General features: G+C 38.0%; 1 protein-coding gene across 3 annotated transcripts in view; it reads left to right on the top strand.

Moving 5' to 3' along the window:
* CDKL5 (cyclin dependent kinase like 5) overlaps positions 1-21766 on the top strand; it is a 178556-nt gene that overhangs the window by 135247 nt on the left and 21543 nt on the right. For all 3 annotated transcript variants that reach the window (XM_070365949.1, XM_070365951.1, XM_070365950.1), the window contains 4 exons: positions 2568-2757; positions 9592-9672; positions 12351-12502; positions 18186-19152. In XM_070365949.1, the coding sequence (XP_070222050.1) occupies positions 2568-2757; positions 9592-9672; positions 12351-12502; positions 18186-19152 (1390 nt within the window). The remainder of the gene's footprint in view (positions 1-2567; positions 2758-9591; positions 9673-12350; positions 12503-18185; positions 19153-21766) is intronic.

Genomic DNA, 21766 nt, shown 5'->3' on the forward strand with positions numbered 1-21766 from the left:
TTGATGATTTCTCAGCAACACTGCCATATCCTTCCACTTTGTGCCACCTTTCCACTTTCAGTGCTGTATCTACCAGGGCAGCCATTTCATTCACCCATCTACACCAGAAAAGCATTATCTGATAAGATTCTTCCTTTTAAGAAGTTTAAACTTTAGAGATTAAGAAGGGGCCTGTAGTCTTGGTCTCCATCACATATTCTCACTAATAATTATTTACTTATTGTAGTTGTAGTATTTTCTTATTTGTCCTAGATTGTATTTTCTTCTTTGGGACCATCAAAGAATTGAGGTAGAAGACACTCTCTACAAATAAAATTAGACATTGTGGTAATGATAACCATTGCATTAATTATAGGTTTCATCTCTTTTCTTTAGTGTGCCATATATGTATCTAGGGGACATGATAAATTTAATTTTTTAAAGATAATTTTTACAACATTGTAAATCAACTCTGCTTCAATAAAAAATTTTAATCAGTAAATAAAGATACCTTTTATATAATAGAAATATACATTTCTGTTTCTTCTGAAGATCATGATGATTATATATTTAAGTTACTCACTGAAAGACCATTTTGAAGTTAACAATTGATTTCCCAGTGTCTATTTGGTGTTACTTCTTATTTCATTGCAGACCTAGAGCCTATAAGAATTATTGGTGTCAGTTACTGAAAGCTTTACTATTTATTTTTAAATCAAAAGCTTGTGCTTCATCCTCTGAAATCAGTGGTGTCTAGTCACTTTATTATCCCTCCTTGGGTGGAGAGATTTTAGAATTTCTGTGTTCATTTTAAACTTGGATTTAGGATTGATTTTCTTTTGTGTCATCTGTGTTTCTTCTATATACCTCTCTCTGGATTCACTTGAATGCATTGTCCATTCATGTGTCCATTCTTTGGGGAGGGATTGGGAGTTTGAATTTACTGGGCAGGATTTGCCAAAGAAGAAATGAATTTGAAGTAAATCCTTCTTAGACCCCCATCTGAGGATTCAAGTATGGTAGAGGGACTCATTATAATTTTGTCTATAAAATGTCCTTGAATTCATTCTGAGGACAGCCTTACCGTGAAACTTTAGAGAGTGTTTGCTGCCTAATAATACATTTTGGAAAACTGAAATTATATTTAGAGATATATGGGAGCTACCAAAAGTAGATGAGGACTCCAACTAATTTGAGCCAAATTGAATATTGCTAATTAAATGATTGTCAAGTACTTGTTGAAGAACCATATTATTTGTATAAAAATCCCATTGAAATCAGTTGATATTTAGTCAACATGTAGAATTTACAGATTTTTTTACATTTTCAAGACTTTGTCCTTCACATTCAAAGTAGTTACAGCTGCATAAATTATTCAAATAGCTGACATAAGAAAAAATAGTTTATCATGGGTATGTAAAGATTTTCCTTAAGTTTCTCCACCTAGCACAAGTTTTTCCTCTCTCATACTTGTATGAAAGAAAGATCAGTATCCTTCCCTTCCAACAAGCTACCAAAAAGATCTAAATGAAGTTTCCTTTAAAATCAGTTTTTATGGAGGGAAATGAGATAAATAAAATATTGACTTGTTGATACAATGATTTACTATCCTAGAAACATACTCTGTTTTATGTTAAAAGTGCTTTAGAGTATTTGTTAAAAGTTTTATATTACTTAGTAGAACACTCTAGAATTTCTTTCCTTGGTTTTTCAGATATTGTATTTTGGCTTTTCCTTCTTAAGATTTAGATAATTTATGTTTGAAATGAAAGAAAAATATGGTTTCTTAATCTGTCATATGTAATTTGACTTGAGGCTATAGATCTTCAGGTATACACATAAAGCTTTTTGGGGGGATATGTAGATTTTATATCTAGCCTGTTAGCAACGATAGTACTCCAGAAGCCCTCTGGTAAACTCATACCTTGAAAGATAGCTATAAATCCCTCAATTAGTGAAAAAAAGGCTTTGAGGGAGATACTTGTCATAAAGCTTCATAAACAAAGGGTACAAATAGATTCAAGTAAATAATCCAATAAAGCTTAGCATAATCTTAGCTGTTTTGACTCTGTGCAATCAGAACAGGTTAAATATTAAATGTTTGCTGTTTAAGAAGACACATAAGTCAGTGGTGCATTTTAATAGACTGAACTCAAAAAATGAATCAGTATAACTTGTTGACATTCAAAGAGCTAAAGGATAATTACCTAGGAAATACATTTCTTGGGAGCGTTTCATTCTCCAGGTGAGTGCTAACTCATCAGACATGTGTGCTGCTGTTAGGGTTTATTAAGCTATTAATAATCAACATATATATCTGGTTGTAAATAGATTTCAAATCAGTATGTACTAACTAAATTGTTATTAAACTGATGGCTTTATTTGCTTATATTTATTCACTTGTGTTCTGAATTTCTACTTTGATATCCATAATTCCTTTTTTTTAGCCTCACTTTTGTCCATGTGGTATTTTTAAATTCCTTAAATACCCAAATATGCTTTAAATCTTGAATCTGTTCAAAATAGTTTGGAAATTATTAAAACTTATTCCTTCAGTTGCCAAGATAATCTCTCCCTTTGCTTTTCAGAGCTCCCTATGGAAAATCCGTAGATATGTGGTCAGTTGGCTGTATTCTTGGGGAGCTTAGTGATGGACAGCCTTTATTTCCTGGAGAAAGTGAAATTGACCAACTTTTTACCATTCAGAAGGTGCTAGGACCACTTCCATCTGAGCAGATGAAGCTCTTCTATAGTAATCCTCGCTTCCACGGGCTCCGGGTAAGAGGCTTTGCTAAAACCCAAATGGAATCAGTACAGTAGTATTTAAATCATTGTTCATTGCACAATGAAATGCTAAGCTATCCATCGAATACTTTTTCCTTTTCCATTACGGTGTTTATAATCCCCATTATAATATTTTATTTTTGAATTTTATAAAGTATTTGTGAATTTTAAAAAGTCTAAATTTGAAAGTGGGAACTGTTAATATTTTTCTCAGTTGTTCCAGTTTTTCAAACTCTTTTTTAGTGTATGCATTATTCTAAACTTTGGTTATCTCAGAATGTTTCTTTATGCAAAATATTTAGCATCCTCAAAAGATTGAGAAATGTATAAATGGCTACTGCTTATTTGAGCAAACATTTGTAGTGATTTGAGGAAGATTATGAATACTCATATTAAAGGCACTGTTCTAGTGAGAATGACCTGTTTAGTGAAACATTGTATCTTTTCAAACTAGGGTTTGGTCTTGGGCAGCCTTTACTAGACTTGCTAACTTTGTGCTAAGCTTGATTTCAGAAAATATGCTAAAAAGAGTCTTAAAGTATAAACTTTCCACAAGTGAGGGACATCTTACAGGAGTGGCCAGTAATAGGTTGCTTTTCTGTTCCATCTACCCCCAAAGCTACTTTTTCCATTTTCAACTACCCTGTTTGGGCCAACATGCCAGTTGGTGGCCTTTGTGGGAACTATAAAATAAGCTCCCCACCACTTCTTTTCTTTCTCTTAAATGCATAATTCTCAAACCATGTTTTCTTGACATTTACAGAGCACTTTGTTTTTTTCCTTTGACTTTCTGGCCTCAATTCATTTCACTTTGAAGAGCACCCCTCCTCACACATGAACGCCAAACACAGTATCCCTCCTGCTAGGCTCAATGAGTGTGGAAGAAAGAAAGGAACAGAAGTGCAAACATTTCTTTCATCCCTTTTCTGCTTTCACTCTCTTCCAAATCTGTCTGAGTTACCTCAGGCAAGTTTCTCTTTTCTCCTTTTGCTTTTGCTTTTGTAAGCTGAAAAAGAGCCAAATTATGACAATTAATTAGGGTACAAATAGTTCAACAGTTATTGAGCATTTGTCATACTAGATGTTGAAAACACGAAAATAAATAGGACTTGCCCTCAGTCCAGCACAAAGGAAAATCTATTCAGAAATAAAGCAAAATCACTGCAGATGGTGCCTGCAGCCATGAAATTAAAAGACCCTTGCTCCTTGGAAGAAAAGCTATGACAAACCTAGACAGCATATGCAAAAGCAGAGATATCACTTTGCCGAAAAAGGTCCCTATAGTCAAAGCTATGTTTTTTCCAGTAGTCATGTATGGACAGAGGATGAGATGGTTGGATGGCATCACTGACTCAATGGACATGGGTTTGGGTGGACTCTGGGAGTTGGTGATGGACAGGGAGGCCTGGCTTGCTGCGGTTCATGGGGTCACAAAGAGTCAGATATGACTGAGCAACTGAACTGAACTGAACATGTATGGATATGAGAGTTGAACCATAAAGAAGACTAAGCACCAAAGAATTGATACTTTCAAAATGTGGTGCTGGAGAAGACTCTGAGAGTCCGTTGGACTGCAAGGAGATCAAACCAGTCAATCCTAAAGGAAATCATCCTGAATATTCTTTTTTTTTTTTTTTAAACTTTACATAATTGTATTAGTTTTGCCAAATATCAAAATGAATCCACCACAGGTTTACATGTGTTCCCCATCCTGAACCCTCCTCCCTCCTCCCTCCCCGTACCATCCCTCTGGGTCGTCCCAGTGCACTAGCCCCAAGCATCCAGTATCGTGCATCAAACCTGGACTGGCATCTCGTTTCATACATGATATTTTACATGTTTCAATGCCATTCTCCCAAATCTTCCCACCCTCTCCCTCTCCCACAGAGTCCATAAGATTGTTCTATACATCAGTGTCTCTTTTGCTGTCTCGTACACAGGGTTATTGTTACCATCTTTCTAAATTCCATATATATGCGTTAGTATACTGTATTGGTGTTTTGAAAGGACTGATGCTGAAGCTCCAATACTTTGGCCACCTGATCCAAAGAGCTGACTCATTGGAAAAGATCCTGATGCTGGGAAAGGTTGAAGGCAAGAAAAGGGGGCAGCAGAGGATGAGATGATTAGACAGCATCACCAACTCAATGGACATGAATTTGAGCAAACTCTAGGAAATAGTGAAGGACAGGGGAGCCTGACGTGCTGCAGTCCATGGGATTGCACAGAGCTTGACGTGACTTAGCGACTGAACAACAATAACAACAGAAATAAAGAGAGCCATAACTAATACATTCCTGTCTCAATGAGAATACATCCAAACTCCTTCCCATCAGACTTTGCCTGTTCTGGGCCCTTCTGGCTCTCTGATTTCAGCTCATATGTCTCTCCATTCCCATCCCTTTCCAGACTTTCAGCACACTTAACCTTTCTTTTTCTTTAACTTCCATAAACATCCCCAGGTTGTTCTAGCTCCATGAGATTGGGACTTGAGCATCCTTTTCCCAGGAAAGTGCTTCCCTTGCATGGCCCCTTCTCATTTTATAAATCTCATCTCCAAGAACACCTCCTTTTTCTGACCTGCCAACAAACTTTCCCCGCCTCCTTCTTGGTCTCTCCTATAGCATTTTTCTTTTTCCATCATAGCACTTATCACAAAATGAAATCATTTTGTTTATTCTTTAATTTTAAACTGTTAGAAATCATCTGTTTTATCGCTGTATTTCTAACATCTAGCCCAATCTAGCACATGTAGTAGGGACTCGAATATTTGAATGATCTCTTGAACCAAAAATTTACATTATCAGCAATCAAGCTCAACTATTTCCCTCTCTCCATCTCTAATTGCTTCTTTCACTTGTACCACTTTTTACCTAAACAGCCACTCCCAAACTGATTTCTCTGAGTTTTTCTCTTCATTGCAGTCTTCACATTACTTTAGAATCTTCCTGCAAATTGTACGTTTAATTCTGTCTTCTTTATGTTAAAAACCTATACACATAGCTTATTCGGTTTTAACTCCTCGCTGCTGCTAAGTCGCTTCAGTCGTGTCTGACTCTGTGCAACCCTAGAGATGGCAGCCCACCAGGCTCCCCCGTCCCTGGGATTCTCCAAGCAAGAACACTGGAGTGGGTTGCCATTTCCTTCTCCAATGCATGAAAGTGAAAAGTGAAAGTGAAGTCTCAGTTGTGTCCGACTCTTTGCGATCCCATGGGCTGCAGCCTCCCAGGCTCCTCCGTCCATGGGATTTTCCAGGCAAGAGTACTAGAGTGGAGTGCCATTGCCTTAAAAACCCCTTGATCCTAGCCCTGCAGCCTTGTCTCCCAACTTTTCCTACCCCCTGCCCTGCAGCCACACTGACCTGTCACCATTTCCTTGTTGCTTCTACAATGCTTCATTTTCCTATAATTCTCCCAATATTCACCCCACTTCCTGGAAAGCTCTCCATCCTCCCTCCCCCAGATTTAGGTCAAGTGTCCTCCTTCCATGAAGCCTTCTAGACTCCTCCAGGGGGAATGGTTACCTCCCCCTTGTGTGCTCCTGCAGCACTCTGGTAGCACACATAGCAGTCTCTTTTAAATAGCTATTTGACAGAACATTGTAAATCCATACTAGACTTCAGTTGTTTAAAATTGTAATAAAAAATTTTTATAAAGCTGTTTGAAAATATGTATCCTCACTGGACTAATGGATTCCTTAAAGAAATGAGCTCTCATAGCCACGATTATATTCACAACACACCTAGAGTTGCTCTTACTAGGTTGAATAATATTAAGTGATTAAATACTTGAACTGGAGCATCAAGCTTGGTCTTCTGGCTGCCTTATTCTTTGCCTGGTTAAAGAGGCTTTAAACTGCATTCTCTGAAGAGAGTATAAACAGATCTGCCATGGTACCTGGCTTTAAAAACTTGTAAACTAGCTGAAGAATTAAGACTTTTGTGCATAAAATAATTAGAAAACAATACAAATTATAATAAAGCATAGTATATAATAAAATACTGTAGTAAATGTACAGTATTCTTTACTACATTGTACTGTTCTCTAATACATCTAAATATAGTTGTGACCTTGAGAATATTAAAGATTCTGGAAAGTTGGCTGGATTCACTTGGAATGATTTATAGAGGATTTACAGTTTGAAATGTATATTGAAGAATGAATAGCATTTGGACTAGATAGGCCAAACAAAGGAGATCTTTTCCTCCTTTGTCTATGGTCCTATTTGTTCACAGACCTCCTCACTAAATAATATTATCTGTAAAATGCTAGACAGTCCATGATGGCACTGTCTGTAAATATCCTTTGGAGAAATTGCTGCTTCCCTGACACTGATTTTTATAGATCTTAATGTTTTTGTGTTTTAGTCTGAAAGTGTTTGTGGTATTTTAACTAAGTTAGTATAATCTTTTTGGAGGTTTAACCACATCTTTTGTGGGAAGAGTCTTCTTTTATCATTTACTTGAGAATGTCTGAGATGTTCTCAGCTAAGCGTACAGGGTGTGTGAATGGTAGCTACTGTGAAACATGGACTCGCCAGTAACCAGTCCAGTGTGATTTGTATTTTGCTTCAGTGTATAGAGATTAGAAAATCACCAAGATGTTGCTCTAATAATATGCATTATTTTGAAAAAATAACAATTGCTATCCCATAATATAGGGCGTAGACTCTGGAGTTAGGCTGCTGGGGTTCAAAGCCAGACTCTACATTTACTATTTGAATGCCCTTGGGCAGTTTCTTGTGCCTGTCTTTCTTCATGTGTAAAATTATGATAGCAGAAGTACCACCTAATGGGGTTGTTATGAAGATTAGACATTATAGCTGCAGTTCATGGGGTCACATAGAGTTGTACATGACTGAACAACAACAAAATGCCCAGACCAGTGCCTGAAGCATAGTAAGTGTTCAGTAAAGAGGCACTCTTATTGTGTCACATTGGCCACGTAAATAAGAAAAAAAGGGAAGAAGAAACAAACTTCTGATTGACATATACTTTAAACTTGTATGCTTGAGTTTTGATTTGTCCGATTACCTCACACGAGAATGGTGTCTCTCATTCAAAAGACATAAATTAATTTTTTAAGAGTTTATGTGGTCATTTTAAAATCATATTTCTAATACCTTTTGACTTTGGGCATTAATTTTCTTATTGATGAAATGTTACTTTTGGCAAAAAAGGAGGAGGGGATATTTGGTAGCATAAGATAGACCTCATAAGCACAATATTAATTAAAATCTAGTATAGAGTCTTTTATCACAGTATGACAGGTGTCTCTCTCTGGGATAATATTTAATGCTCCAATAACATCCAGAGGAACCTCTGTACCTTCTTTAGGAAAGGCACCCATGTTTAGAAAGAATGTGGGTTTGGATCACTGAGTGCAAATACTAGTTTTACTGCTTTTTAGTTATGTAACCTGCCTTGAACCATTTATTTCAGTTTTCTGATCATCACCTTCTTCATCTCTGAAATAAGTGGCGTAACAATTGCTGAAAAGCCTCGCATAGCATCACTTCCCTCAGAAATGTGTTTTAGGTTATTGCTTGTGTGTCTGTGTTAAGTTCATGTTATTCCTTCTATGTCCTCTATCTAGGAGGTGCTGTCCTACTTTTCTCTGTCCTCACATTTTTTCTGATCTTTCAAAAGCTAGTTCAGATGTTATCTATATATGGATTCTTCTACAGCTGCAAACCACCTTGGCCTCTCCTTTTGCTGAGCTTCAACTAGAATTTATGGCTACTCAGTTTTGCACTGATTGCTTTCTCAACAAGACTGAGGGTTGTTCACATGCAAGGTTTTGGTCTTACCCATATTTTGTATCTCCTGCCATACCTAACACTGTGACACTGTGTAGGGATGAAGTCTTAATACCTTGTTTGAATTTTTCTACATTACTACTCCTCTCATCCACTTATTTAGAATATTTAGAGATTTTCGGCTTTGAAATCTTCTTATATTGGTATAAAGGAAATACATATTAAAAGCAAACTAGTCCTCCCATTGGGAGGGAATACATGGCATTAGACTCTAATATTTTACCATCCACTTAGATATTGTGAAATGTGAGTTGGCAGAGGGAAGGACAGAGCATCTGAATAAACTTGACCCTTTCCCCTCATTTTATTTAAAAATGCATTTGTTAATTTAGGAGCCTGTTTGCCTTCTGTTCCAACTTACATAAAGTAAGAAATTTAAAACAAGTCATTCAAAGAGTATATTAAAAGCAATAATAGAACGTGTGTCTGAATTCATTATTTTTACTTCTGTAGCCTTTCAGGTACTAGCCTTTTCTTTTTAATTCTCTAATGTTCAGAAGTAAATTATATGTTTTTGTGGAAAAGGTACAAGAATTGCCATATAAGCAGACAAATTCTGTATGAATTGTATTATAATGGAATTATCTGTATAAGTAGGCAATACTGTATAAACTGAATAGTTTCAAATATTAATATTTTTATATTTTGTTTTATTTTATATGCTTCAGTGTTGTCTGATTAGATTTAAGTTTCACTTGTGAGTTTTCCTGTTATTTAACACCCAGTCCTTTTATGGCAACCCACTCTAGTACTCTTGCCTGGAAAATCCCATGGATGGAAGAGCCTGGTAGGCTACAGTCCGTGGGGTTGCAAAGAGTCCCACAGGACTGAGAGACTTCACCTATTAATCCCAAGCTCAATATATAGACACCAAAATTTATGTGAAATGAATTTAACTTTGGCACTAGGGCACTAGCTTCTGCTCCTCTGCTACCTTTCCCAGCACTCAAAGCACATGTACACACATACCCTTCCCCATATGCTAATACTCCTGTCATGTTGTTGTTACAGTTTCCAGCTGTTAACCATCCTCAGTCATTGGAGAGAAGATACCTTGGAATCTTAAACAGCGTTTTACTTGACTTAATGAAGGTGGGACAAGTTGATGTGTTATCTGTACAAAATGTCTTTTGGTTTGTGATTTCTCTTGTGTCTATATGTGACCATAGCCTGCTTTTATGAATTAAATGTTTTGTTAACAGGTGTGTAGTATGTAGTGTAGTGGTGAATAGTAGAGGACTGTGTCCTCTGAAGAGGCGTGCAATTCATTTAAAATCACAACAGTATCTGGTATTATAACATTCTGTCTAGACAGGACTATGAGATAGCTAAATTAGATTGCTAAAATGGACAGAATAATAATCTAAATATAAATAAAATCATTAAAATTTTTTCATCATTTGAGCTATTCAGGCGTAATGTTTTGTTTTGTTTTCTTAGCTTCATTGGGTCTTAGTTGCGGCATGTAGGATCTAATTCCCTGACTAGGAATCGAACCCAGCCTCCTGAATTAGGAGTGTGTAGTCTTACCCAGTGGACCACCAGGGAAGTCCTCAGGCATCATGTTTTAAAAACCAATCTTAAAATGAATGTTGAAAGAAAAAAGATTCTAACATTTTTTGCGTATTCAAGGCCTCCCATAAGATTATTTTATCAGTGAACATAATTCTGCTCTTAAGTGATTTCTCTCTCACTGGCTCTTCATTTGACAACTGCAAGATCACTGCTGCTACCATGCCTGAATGTTCCTCCTCCTGCTGGTGTCCCTGTCCAGAAGGTCTCTGTTCTCTGGACTACTGAAAATGTTCTCACAAATTTTTTCAAGCTTTTCTACCCAAGTAGATGGTTAGCCCCTTCAGTAAGAACTGCTTTTTCACATTTCTCCAGCTTTCAGTACAGCCAATGTTAGTTATTTGATAGTAGTAGACCTTCAAAAGATACTTGTTAATGGATCAATTTTATTTTATGCCCATTCAGTCAACTGTCAGAAACATAGGAGTTTATACTGCACAAAGCCTTTAAAAGCATACTTAGCACAGTTGGAAGTTGCTGCGCAGCACTCTCAGAACTTTGCTCTGCTTTAAAACTATGTTAATCTGTGTTCCAAGGAACACTGTGTAAATAGGTGTGGGGGCAGAGGTGAGGGAGGGGGGTGTAGCCTTTGGAAAAGGCCACATAGTATACAACCTTTCTTAGAGATTCACAATGTTCATTAACTTATAAAGGCTTTCAGAAATCTCACAGTAAAGAAGTATTTCCCAAATTTAATTAAATACTAAATACTTAAAAAAAATGCTACAGCACTTGTGTTCTTCTGAACACAGATTGAGAGATGCTATTTTTTAAAAATCCTCAGGCTCTTTAAGATTAATTAGGCATAAATTATTTCTTAAATCAGTTGGATTATGTTAATCTGTTCTTTCACACAGTCAAATGTTTATTTATCAGGGCTTTAATTATTTGGTAACTTAAAATGTAAATAGAGTAAAATAGAAGAACTGAAATACAATTTCATGTTTTCTGCCTTTTGTTTCTTCTAGTCAAAAATAAGTGAACTTCTTTTGTTAAATCATTACCAAATGTAATTACCCAGTGTCAAATGTGGTTAGGTATCTGTACCTAACACAGATAAAAATATGACAGTAATCTGAACTGTTATGCATTTACATCAGTTTGAAAGTTGAACAGTTGAATTGTCATTCAATATATTTACCATTGGGACTTCCCTAGCAGCCCACTGCCAATATTCACCTTCCAATACAGAGGTTGTGGGTTTGATATCTGGGAACTTGTCCTATGCAAGGGATAATGGATGTATGCAATGATTTCAGGTGTACATCAAAGCATTAATTATAATAGTGCAAAATGGCAGCCATCTAGACATCCGACAATAAATCATTAAATAAATCATACCACAAACTTCCATGTAGTCATTTAAAACATGTAAAGTTCTTTGCTGCATCATTGTTCATGATAATAAAAGAAGGAAAACAATGCTACTTAGGGTAGCATTACCTGTAGGTAATCGATAGACCTAAGATAGTATATAGAATTACTGATACGGAATGATCTCTTTAAGATCTGTTGAGTGGAAAGAAGACTTAAGTGCAGACTATTGTGTGTATGTGTGTTTGAATAAAATAAAAAGAGCAGATAGAGATATGTACAAAGTACCCTTGGAAGGATTCACAGGACACATGTACAATGGGCTGCCTGCCTCCAGAGAGGAAGACAAGAGAAAAACGAAGAGTGTATATTTTTTGATATGAATATGTACTTATTTAAAAATATATTTTAGGGAATGCCCTGACAATCCAGTGGTTAAGACTCCGCACTTTCACTACCAAGGGCTTGGGTTTGATCCCTAGTCAGGGAACTAAGATCCCACAAGCTGCATGGTATAGCCAAAAGTAAAATTTAAGAATACATTTTAAATATTTAAATTATGTTGTAAAAATGTTTTTAATTAGGAAGTGAAAAGTACAGTATACAAAATTTGTGTGTAATATAAGCCAGATTTTGTAAAAGAAAAAAAAATATATACATGATATTTTTTAAAGGGCTGGAAGGGCATATTCCCAGAGGACAGCAATGGTGAGATTATGAGTGATTTAGATGGTCCTTTAAAAAAAATTTTTTTAGACTAAACTGTGTTTACGAGATACTCTGCAATGACCATGTATTTCTTCTATAAGGAAAAGAAATGTGGTTTTTATTACAATTTAAATTTGACTGTGATGTTCTTTCCAATCCTAACTTTATTTCCTAAGAATTTACTGAAGTTGGACCCAGCTGACAGATACTTGACAGAACAGTGTTTGAATCACCCTACATTCCAAACCCAGAGGCTTTTGGATCGCTCTCCTTCAAGGTCAGCAAAAAGAAAACCTTACCATGTGGAAAGCAGCACTTTGTCTAATAGGTAAATATTCCCTTTTAAGGAATACAGATGCAGTATTGGTCTTACAAGTAGGTGGAGGAGGTGGCTGCTCAAATGATGCAATTAGAGAAAAGAAGGAAAGCCCTCCTTATTCAAAAATATCTTCCTTATGCTTATTGCATGATTCAGAACCACAATTAAAAAGTTGTGTGGGTCTTAAAGACTTTATCTTTTACAAGATTTTCCCCAGGGAAACCTATGCATTCCCTGGGAAAAGTAGCATGGTTTAGCAACAAAGGGAAGTTTCTAGCCTCATGAGCTTGAAGATCCTGTGTGCATGGGACAGGGGTGATCCCTAGAGGAAGAAGGATGGGTGAGGGCAAAGGGATTCCTGAAGGGAGAAGAGGATAGCCAAACAGGATGGTGGGAAGGCAACTAGGGCATCTTTTGTAACAGAACCGAGTAGTTCTGGCTTAATAACAGGGGCTCGTGTTTTTGTTGCTCTTGTCTTTTAATCATTAAGTTGAGAAACTAGTTTTTCATAAGAATAAGAATATAGAAATAGTAAAATCAGTTTGCTAGGTAGTGATTAAAATTGATGCTTTCTGATGTAATTTTCAGCATAATCTTTAAAAAACCCTGTATTTCCTGCGGGGTAGGAGATTGGGGAGGGGCTCAAGGAGCTTAACCCCTCCATCAGGTTCTCTCTCCAAAAGCAACATTCCTTACTTCTCTTGGCTGCATTTGCAGGGGCAGTGTCCTTCCTGTTCCTGGAAGCTGGTCTTGTCATCTAGAATTGCTTAAATTTGGAAGATAGGAAATCGTTTCTCTTGTCTACTATTGGAGGAAATCATTTCTCTTATCTACTATTGGAGAAGTAGAAAACAATAATTCTTTTGCTTTCCTAATATAAGTTTTTTTTCCCATGTGCCCCCTTTCTCTCCACATAGAACAATTGTTTTTAACCAACTGGAATTTTGAAAGCTTAAGACCTGGTATTTTTTAGATCTGTGAGTACAGCTATAAATAAGCACTAACCATTTACCCTGTATTTTTTCTGCTTAACCACGATGGTGTGATTGTGTTTTATAGCTGTTTACTCTCTTTAACATGACTGGTTTGGTTATTGTTTCCCTCACATCGTATAAACCATTCTTACCTGTTTTGTTTCCAAGAAGGCCTAGGAGGAGATTCAAATTCTGTTTCACTAAGTTGGTGTTCACTTTGTTGTCCATTTCCATGAGATCAGTGGACTAAGACAAGGACCAGTATTCATCATACGGTTGCTCCTTTGAGTTCAAGAGCATCACATTTATGCCTGTGTCTTATCTGGGGTCACTCTCATTTCAGGTGCTTTTGTCTCCCTTCTACGTTGATTGTCACCTGTCTCTTCTAGTTTATATTTGCAAAGAATAAGGATCTCAGTGATAGAAAGTTCAGTAGACTGATGATGAGGATTTGTGCTATAGTGATTGGCAGTGTAACCGTACCATAAAAGGAGACCTGTGTACTCATCCTCTAATAACTCACTTGAGAGAGATACCCAGTGGGGTTCAAGGCTCTCCTTGGGAGCCCTCTTTAGGGATCTATCAAGGAGGATGTGTGTGGTCATGAGGATGTGGCTCATGTGGTCTTTGAGGAGTCCTACCAAATCCCCTTTTGAAGCAGACAAGGATAGAAATTGTAAGTAAATAAAAATCTCTGGAAGAATTTGTTTTCAGGTCTTGACACTATACTGAATATATTAAAGAAAAAGTCCTAAATGACTTATCTAGGAAAGAAACCATTAGCTCAGTTTACATGTATCTGGAAATATTTCCACTTCACGCTCGTTCTATGGTCCACATATCCTCCATGGAAACCCTTGCTGTGGACACTTAATTCTGCATAGACCATTGCTCCGTCGGACTTCCTAGCACCCTTGTAGAGATGTTCAGGGCACCATGTCGTGTTGGATGCCCTGCCTTGTCCCTGAGACAGCAAGTATGCTCATATACATATCCTCATGCACCCTGTCTCTATAGGAGAGGCAGTAGACTCTGCATTACCTAGTCCTTGCCTAAGTCTCCTTCAGACTCTTCTGAGGTTCTGCTTACCTTGAACATGGTGGGATGGTGCTTCATCCTGCCACACGCTGCCCTCTCACCAGTCCTACTTCGTCAGTCTTCCCCATAAAAGTATAGTTTTGTATCTTTGATGTTTGCTTTGAAAAGTTATTTTAACTGGAGATTAGCCATCTGTCTATCCATCCTACCAACCATTAAGAAAGGTTAATATATAAAATCTCAAGTGGTTGGCAGTTTAACACGGATTCCTTCCAGTTGTGTATTGGAGAGATCTATGGGATTTCCGTAATAGTAGTTTTTAATTGAAGAATAATTGGTTTCCAATGTTTTGTTGGTTTCTGCCATACATCAACATGAATCACCATAGGCATACATGTGTCCCCTCTCTCAAACCTGCCTCCCACCTCCCATCCCTTCCCACCCCTCTATGTTGTTACAGAGCTCCGGTTTGAGTTCCCTGAGTCATACAGCAAATTTTTACTGGCTATCTATTTTACATGTGGTAGTGTACATGTTTCCATTCTGCACTCTCCATTTGTCCCACCATCTCCTTCCCTCTTGTGCCCACAAGTCTGTTCTCTGTGTCTGCATCCCCATTGCTGCTCTGCAAATAGGTTCATCAGTGCCATCTTTCTAGATTCCATATGTATGCATTAATAGTCAATATTTTTTCTCTTTTTGACTTATTTCACTCTGTAGAATAGCCTCTAGGTTCATCCACCTCATTAGAACTGACTCAAATGTGTTCCTTTTTATGGCTAATATTCCATTGTATATATGTACCACAGCTTCTTTATCCATTTATCTGTTGGTGAACATCTAGGTTGCTTCCATGTCCTAGCTATTGTAAATAGTGCTACAGTGAACATTGAGGTATATGTGTCTTTTTCAGTTATGGTTTTCTAAGGGTATATGCCCAGTAGTGGGATTTTTGGGTCATATGGTAATTTTATTCCTAGCTTTTTAAGGAATCTCCATACGTCTTCCATAGTGGCTGTATCAATTTACATTCCCACCAACAGTGCAAGAGGATTCCCTTTTCTCCACATCCTCTCTAGCATTTATTGTTTGTTTGTAGATTTTTTGATGATGGCCATTCTGACTGGTGTGAGGTTATGCCTCATTGTAGCTTTGATTTGCATTTCTGTAATAATGAGCAATGTTGAGCATCTTTTCATGTGTTTATTGGCCATCTGTATGTCATCTTTGGAGAGATGTCCATTTATATGCTCTGCCCCCTTTTTGATTGGGTTGCTTGTTTTTCTGGTATTGAGTTGTGTGAGTTGTGTACCAGTTTTTTTTTATTGTGCTTTGGCAGAGCTCTGATTTGAAGACAATATGATGCCCTTTCTACATAGGAATTGTGTGAAGAGGTCAGTGGCTTCAGATTAATATCGAGACAGAAACTTTCAGAATAGCAGTTTAGGCTTTTTGTACTTTTTATGGGAAACCTAACTCTTTGACACAAGTTTCCACCTTAACTTTATAGCCTCCCTTTTCACATTAGAAATTGCATCTTATATTTCTATGAATATATTCTTGCTAACATATGTAGGTTTGTGCTCCACATTGAGAGCAGTGTTTTCAAGAGTTTCAAAAGCTTTAGCAGATATCTTCACTTTTCTCTCTCTTTTTCTGGATATACTCTTTTGAGCTTTGGACATTTCACATCATCTGCATGTGTTATCTCTGTGATTACCCTCTCTAGGCCTGAAGGAGAAAAGGAAAAAAATAAGGTTGTGAGAGCCCAGGGAAGCCAGGCAGGGGGAGCCACCCCATGAGAGCTGTAATCTAGAGACACACCTATGATCTGAGTCAGGAGGGCACTGCCAGGAAGGAGCAGGGGAGACAGCCCCCACACCCTTGCACTGCTAAGCCCAACTGGGCGTTAGGTGGCAAGGGAGGCTGGGTGACACACTCTGAAGTGTTGGGTTCCCCAGGCCCAGGATGGAGCAGAGAGGAATGGAGAATGGACTGGGGGTTGGGCACATGGAGGACAACCAGCATACTTAGATCTATTTATGGGTGAAACTCTGTATCATCATTTGAGTTTTTTAAGAAGTTGCTGAGATATTTTTAGTTTCCAAGATGTACATTGTTATAAGTTTAAAACTTGATATGGGGACCATCAACTCTGGATCTAGAGATAGACTCTGAAAGAGTCGGACACGACTGAGCGACTGATCTGATCTGATCTGAACATCATTTAATAGAAAATGAAACTTTCCTTTCTTTGTATTTTCTCTCTGGATCTGGGGTCTGCCATTTAGTTAGCTCAGATTTAAGTGATCTTATTTAATGCTGCAATTTCTGTGACCCAACTGGGAGAGATTAGTATGTGCATTTTGGAGATGAGGCCTTCCAAACTATTACAGGCATGCCTGCCATCAGATACTTTTAACATTTCTCTGAAAGAGACGAGGAGAGGATGAGGGCCTTTACCTTTGATGCCTGAGCGAGTGGATTCTCGTAGGGAAAATAGGAAGACACAGTTTGACAGATTACCACTGTAGAGGGAAAAAAATGTGACTTTTCCTCTAATTACTGTACAATGAGAACAGAACTCTCCCAGATCAAACCATCTTTAGCAATAGCAATATTTGCAGCAAAATTTTTGGAATGAATAGTAAAAATTGTTTTTTATTTAAAAAAATAATGAAATTGCTATTCATTTAAAAGCATTCTCACCCATCTTAAATGGTAATTTGGTCCTTTAAATAGTTACAGTAGATCACACTGATCTTACTGTGATACCAGCTTCAGCTTTCAAAGAGAGGACAGGGTTTTCCTCAGGATTTATATTTTGTATTTTAAACCAAGTAGAACGTGAAGCTTTCAGTCCTAAAGAAGACCTCAGCCCATTTGAAATAATGAAGTGTGAAATGGAGAAGAGAATAAATGGTGTCTTTTGGAGAGAAATTACCTATTTAGGTCTCTGTGATCCAGTTAGAGACACACTCCTAGTCAGTGTACAGGAGGTATCTGACACATCCCAAGTATTGCCACTTCTCTAAAACATGAATGTCAATCATCACATTTTCCAGCAAACTGCACCAGGCAGTTCCCACTTCTTTTTAGAGTATTATTTTCTTTTTTTGTGTACCTTGCTAGAATTTGCATTCATTGATTATACAGGCTAAAGACAAGAGAGACATAGATGCTTGTGTCTATATGCTGTATGAATCTCTGAGGTAGGCCATGAGTTTTACAAATAAAAATGAAGTTCAAGGAACACAGTGATCTGCAAGTCTAAATGTCTCCTTCTGATGTCCACGCAGACAAAGTTATAAAGAATTTATGTATAGCTCAGCTCTCTTGTTCTTTGCAGGCTTTCTATAGCACACACTCATGTGAGCCCCAGTATAGCAAAAGGATCTTTTCCCAGATGATCAGTTAGAAGCCATGTTGGCAGCAAGTTAGCTGAGCATTTAAGAATACCAAAGTACTTCATCAGGACCAGTGCTTTGTGGCAGAGTGACTTGATCTAAGCAACTTACTCTTAATGATAGATTACATGTGATTTATAGTCACATGTTTGAGAGAGAGAATGTTTTTAGTCTTTGTGGTGTTTTAGGTGTTTGTTCTTTCTTGTTTTAGTAATACTTTTTGTCTGTCTGCTCTTAAGGGAAACTGATATGCTTCTTTTGTTTCTGACACAGAAACCAAGCCAGCAAAAGTGCGGCTTTGCAGTCTCACCACAGATCTAACAGCAAAGATATCCAGAACCTAGGTGTGGGTCTGCCCCGGGCTGACGAAGGGCTTCCTGCCAATGAAAGCTTCCTGAATGGAAACCTTGCTGGAGCTACTCTTAGTCCCATGCACACCAAAACTTACCAAGCCGGCAGCCAGCCTGGGTCTACCAGCAAAGATCTGACTAACAACAACATTCCACACCTTCTCAGCCCGAAAGAAGCCAAGTCAAAGACAGAGTTTGATTTTAATATTGACCCAAAGCCTTCAGATGGCCCAGGCACAAAGTACCTCAAGTCAAGCAGCAGATCTCAGCAGAACCGGCACTCATTTATGGAAAGTTCTCAGAGCAAAGCTGGAACGCTGCAACCTGGTGAAAAGCAGAGTCGGCACAGCTACATTGACACCATTCCCCAGTCCTCTCGGAGTCCTTCCTATAGGACCAAGGCCAAAAGCCATGGGGCGTTGAGTGACTCCAAGTCTGTGAGCAACCTTTCTGAAGCCCGGGCCCAGATCGCAGAGTCCAGTACCAGTAGGTACTTCCCATCCAGCTGCTTGGACTTGAACTCTCCCACCAGCCCAACCCCTACCAGGCACGGTGATACAAGAACTTTGCTCAGCCCCTCTGGGAGAAATAACCGAAGTGAAGGCACTCTTGACTCACGCCGAACCACAACCAGGCATTCTAAGACGATGGAGGAGTTGAAGCTGCCTGAACACATGGACAGCAGCCATTCCCATTCACTGTCGGCACCTCATGAATCCTTTTCATATGGGCTGGGCTACACCAGCCCCTTCTCCTCCCAGCAGCGTCCACATAGGCATTCCATGTACGTGACCCGGGACAAAGTGAGAGCCAAGGGCTTGGACGGAAGCTTGAGTATAGGGCAAGGGATGGCGGCCAGAGCCAACAGCCTGCAGCTCTTATCACCTCAGGTACGACTTAGGGCCTTGACCAGATGTGTCGGCTCCTCAGGGGAAGATGGCTCGGGGATGTGATGGGGTCAGTGTGCAGTTGTGCTTTAAGGAAGCAATATTTGAAAGACTAATCTGTTAAAACAATTTTTTTTAGTTATTTAAGCTTGTTGTTGAGTACTCAAGGGGAACTCAGAAAGCTTGTTTTTCAGAATCTGTTTCCTTTCTTAAACTTTCCTTTCAGGCATATTTTGTTTAGAGAACCTCTTTTTTCATTTGTTTATTATTTCACTTATTTTTATTGAAGTATAGTTGAGTTATATTGTTGTGTTAATTACTACTGTACAGCTAAATGACTCACTTATACATATATATATATATGTATGCATCCATTCTTTTTCATATTCTTTTCCAGGATATTGAATATACTTCACTATAGTATACAGTAGGACCTTATTGTTTATCCATCCTGAATATACCAGTTTGCATCTGATAATCCCAAACTCCTAGTGCAAGCCTCTCCCGCCTCCCTGCCCCTTGACAAGCACCAGTCTATTCTCTATGTCCCTGCTTCCGTTGATGTTTCATAGATAGGTTCAGTTGTGTCATATTTTAGATTCCACATAGAAGTGACATCACATGATATTTGTCTTTTTCTTTCTGACTTAATTTACTTAGTATGATCATATCTAGGTTCATCCATGTTGCTGCAAATGGCATTATTTCATTCCATTTTTGGGCTGAGTAACATTCTATTCTGTATATGTACCACATCTTCTTTATCCATTCCTCTGTTGATGGACATTTAGGTTGCTTCCATGTCTTGGCTATTGTAAGTAGTGCTGCAATGAACATAAGAATGCACGTAGCCTTTTGAATTATAGTTTTGTCCGGATATATGTCTAGGAGTTGGATTGATGGATCATATTGTTACTCTAGTTTTCTGAAGAACCTCTATACTGTTTCCACAGTGGCTACACCAAGTTATATTCCCAACAGTGTAGGGGGTTCCCTTCTCTCCACACTCTCCCCAGTATTTGTTATTTGTAGACTTTTTATTGATGACCATTCTGACCAGCACAAGGTGATACCACCTTGTAGTTCTGATTTGCATTAGAGAATCCTATTTTGATTTTTACAGAATTCATCAGCTATCTGGCTAATTTTCTCAAAATTCAATGTGACTTCATGGAGATTTTCTCTAATCTCTGCAAACCACATTTGCTTAAATCAAACCCTTTTGCTAATACCTTACTCAATATCTAAACTGAATTGAAAAGTTTTAAATTTATCCAGAACTATAGGTAAATATAACTCCAGGCCAAGATAAATGTCAATTTTCAGTCTTTCTAGATTGTTATTACATCTCAATGTTTTTAGCATAATGCTCCTATCTTACTGATCTTCAGAATCCAGAATTGACACTAACCTGTTTAAAAGAAGTAGCATTCTTGTAACAGAACACATATTTTTAAAATTAATTTATTTATTTTAATTGGAGGCTAACTGCTTTACAGTATTGTAGTGGTTTTTGCCATACATTGCCATGAATCAGCCTTGAGTGTACATGTGTTCCCCATCCTGAATCCCCCTCCCACCTCCCTCCCCATCCCATCCCTCTGGGTCATCCCAGTGCACCAGCCCTGAGCACCCTGTCTCATGCATCAAACCTGGACTGGCTATCTGTTTCACATATGATAATATACATGTTTCAATGCTATTCTCTCAAATCATCCCACCCTCGCCTTCTCCCACAGAATCCAAAAGACTATTCTTTACATCTGTCTCTTTTGCTGTCTCACATATAGGGTCATTGTTACCATCTTTCTAAATTTCATATATATGTATCAGTATACTGTATTGGTGTTTTTCATTTTTTTTTTTTTTTATTTTTATTTTTTAATTTTATTTTATTTTAAACTTTACAATATTGTATTGGTTTTGCCAAATATCAAAATGAATCCACCACAGGTATACATGTGTTCCCCATCCTGAACCCTCCTCCCTCCTCCCTCCCCATACCATCCCTCTGGGTTGTCCCAGTGCACCAGCCTGTATTGGTGTTTGTCTTTCTGGCTTACTCCACTCTGTATAATAGGCTCCAGTTTCCTCCACCTCATTAGAACTGATTCAAATGCATTCTTTTTAATGGCTGAGTAATACTCCATTGTGTATATGTATCACAGCTTTCTTATCCATTCGTCTGCCAATGGACATCTAGGTTGCTTCCATGTCCTAGCTATTGTAAATAGTGCTGCAATGAACATTGGGGTACACGTGTCTCTTTCAATTCTGGTTTCCTCAGTGTGTATGCCCAGCAGTGGGATTGCTGGGTTATATGGCAGTTCTATTTCCAGTTTTTTAAGGAATGTCCACACTGTTCTCCATAGTGGCTGTACTATTTTGCATTCCCACCAACAGTGTAAGAGGGTTCCCTTTTCTCTGCACCCTCTCCAGCATTTGTTGTTTGTAGACTTTTGGATAGCAGCCATTCTGACCAGCGTGAGATGGTACCTCATTGTGGTTTTGATTTGCATTTCTCTGATAATGAGTGATGTTGAGCATCTTTTCATAGAACACATATTTTTAAAATTATATTTTTGTGACATGAAACATTCACCTGCATCAAAGACAT

Source organism: Bos mutus, chromosome X (genome assembly GCF_027580195.1).
Source record: "Bos mutus isolate GX-2022 chromosome X, NWIPB_WYAK_1.1, whole genome shotgun sequence".
Classification (NCBI taxonomy): Eukaryota; Metazoa; Chordata; class Mammalia; order Artiodactyla; family Bovidae; genus Bos; species Bos mutus.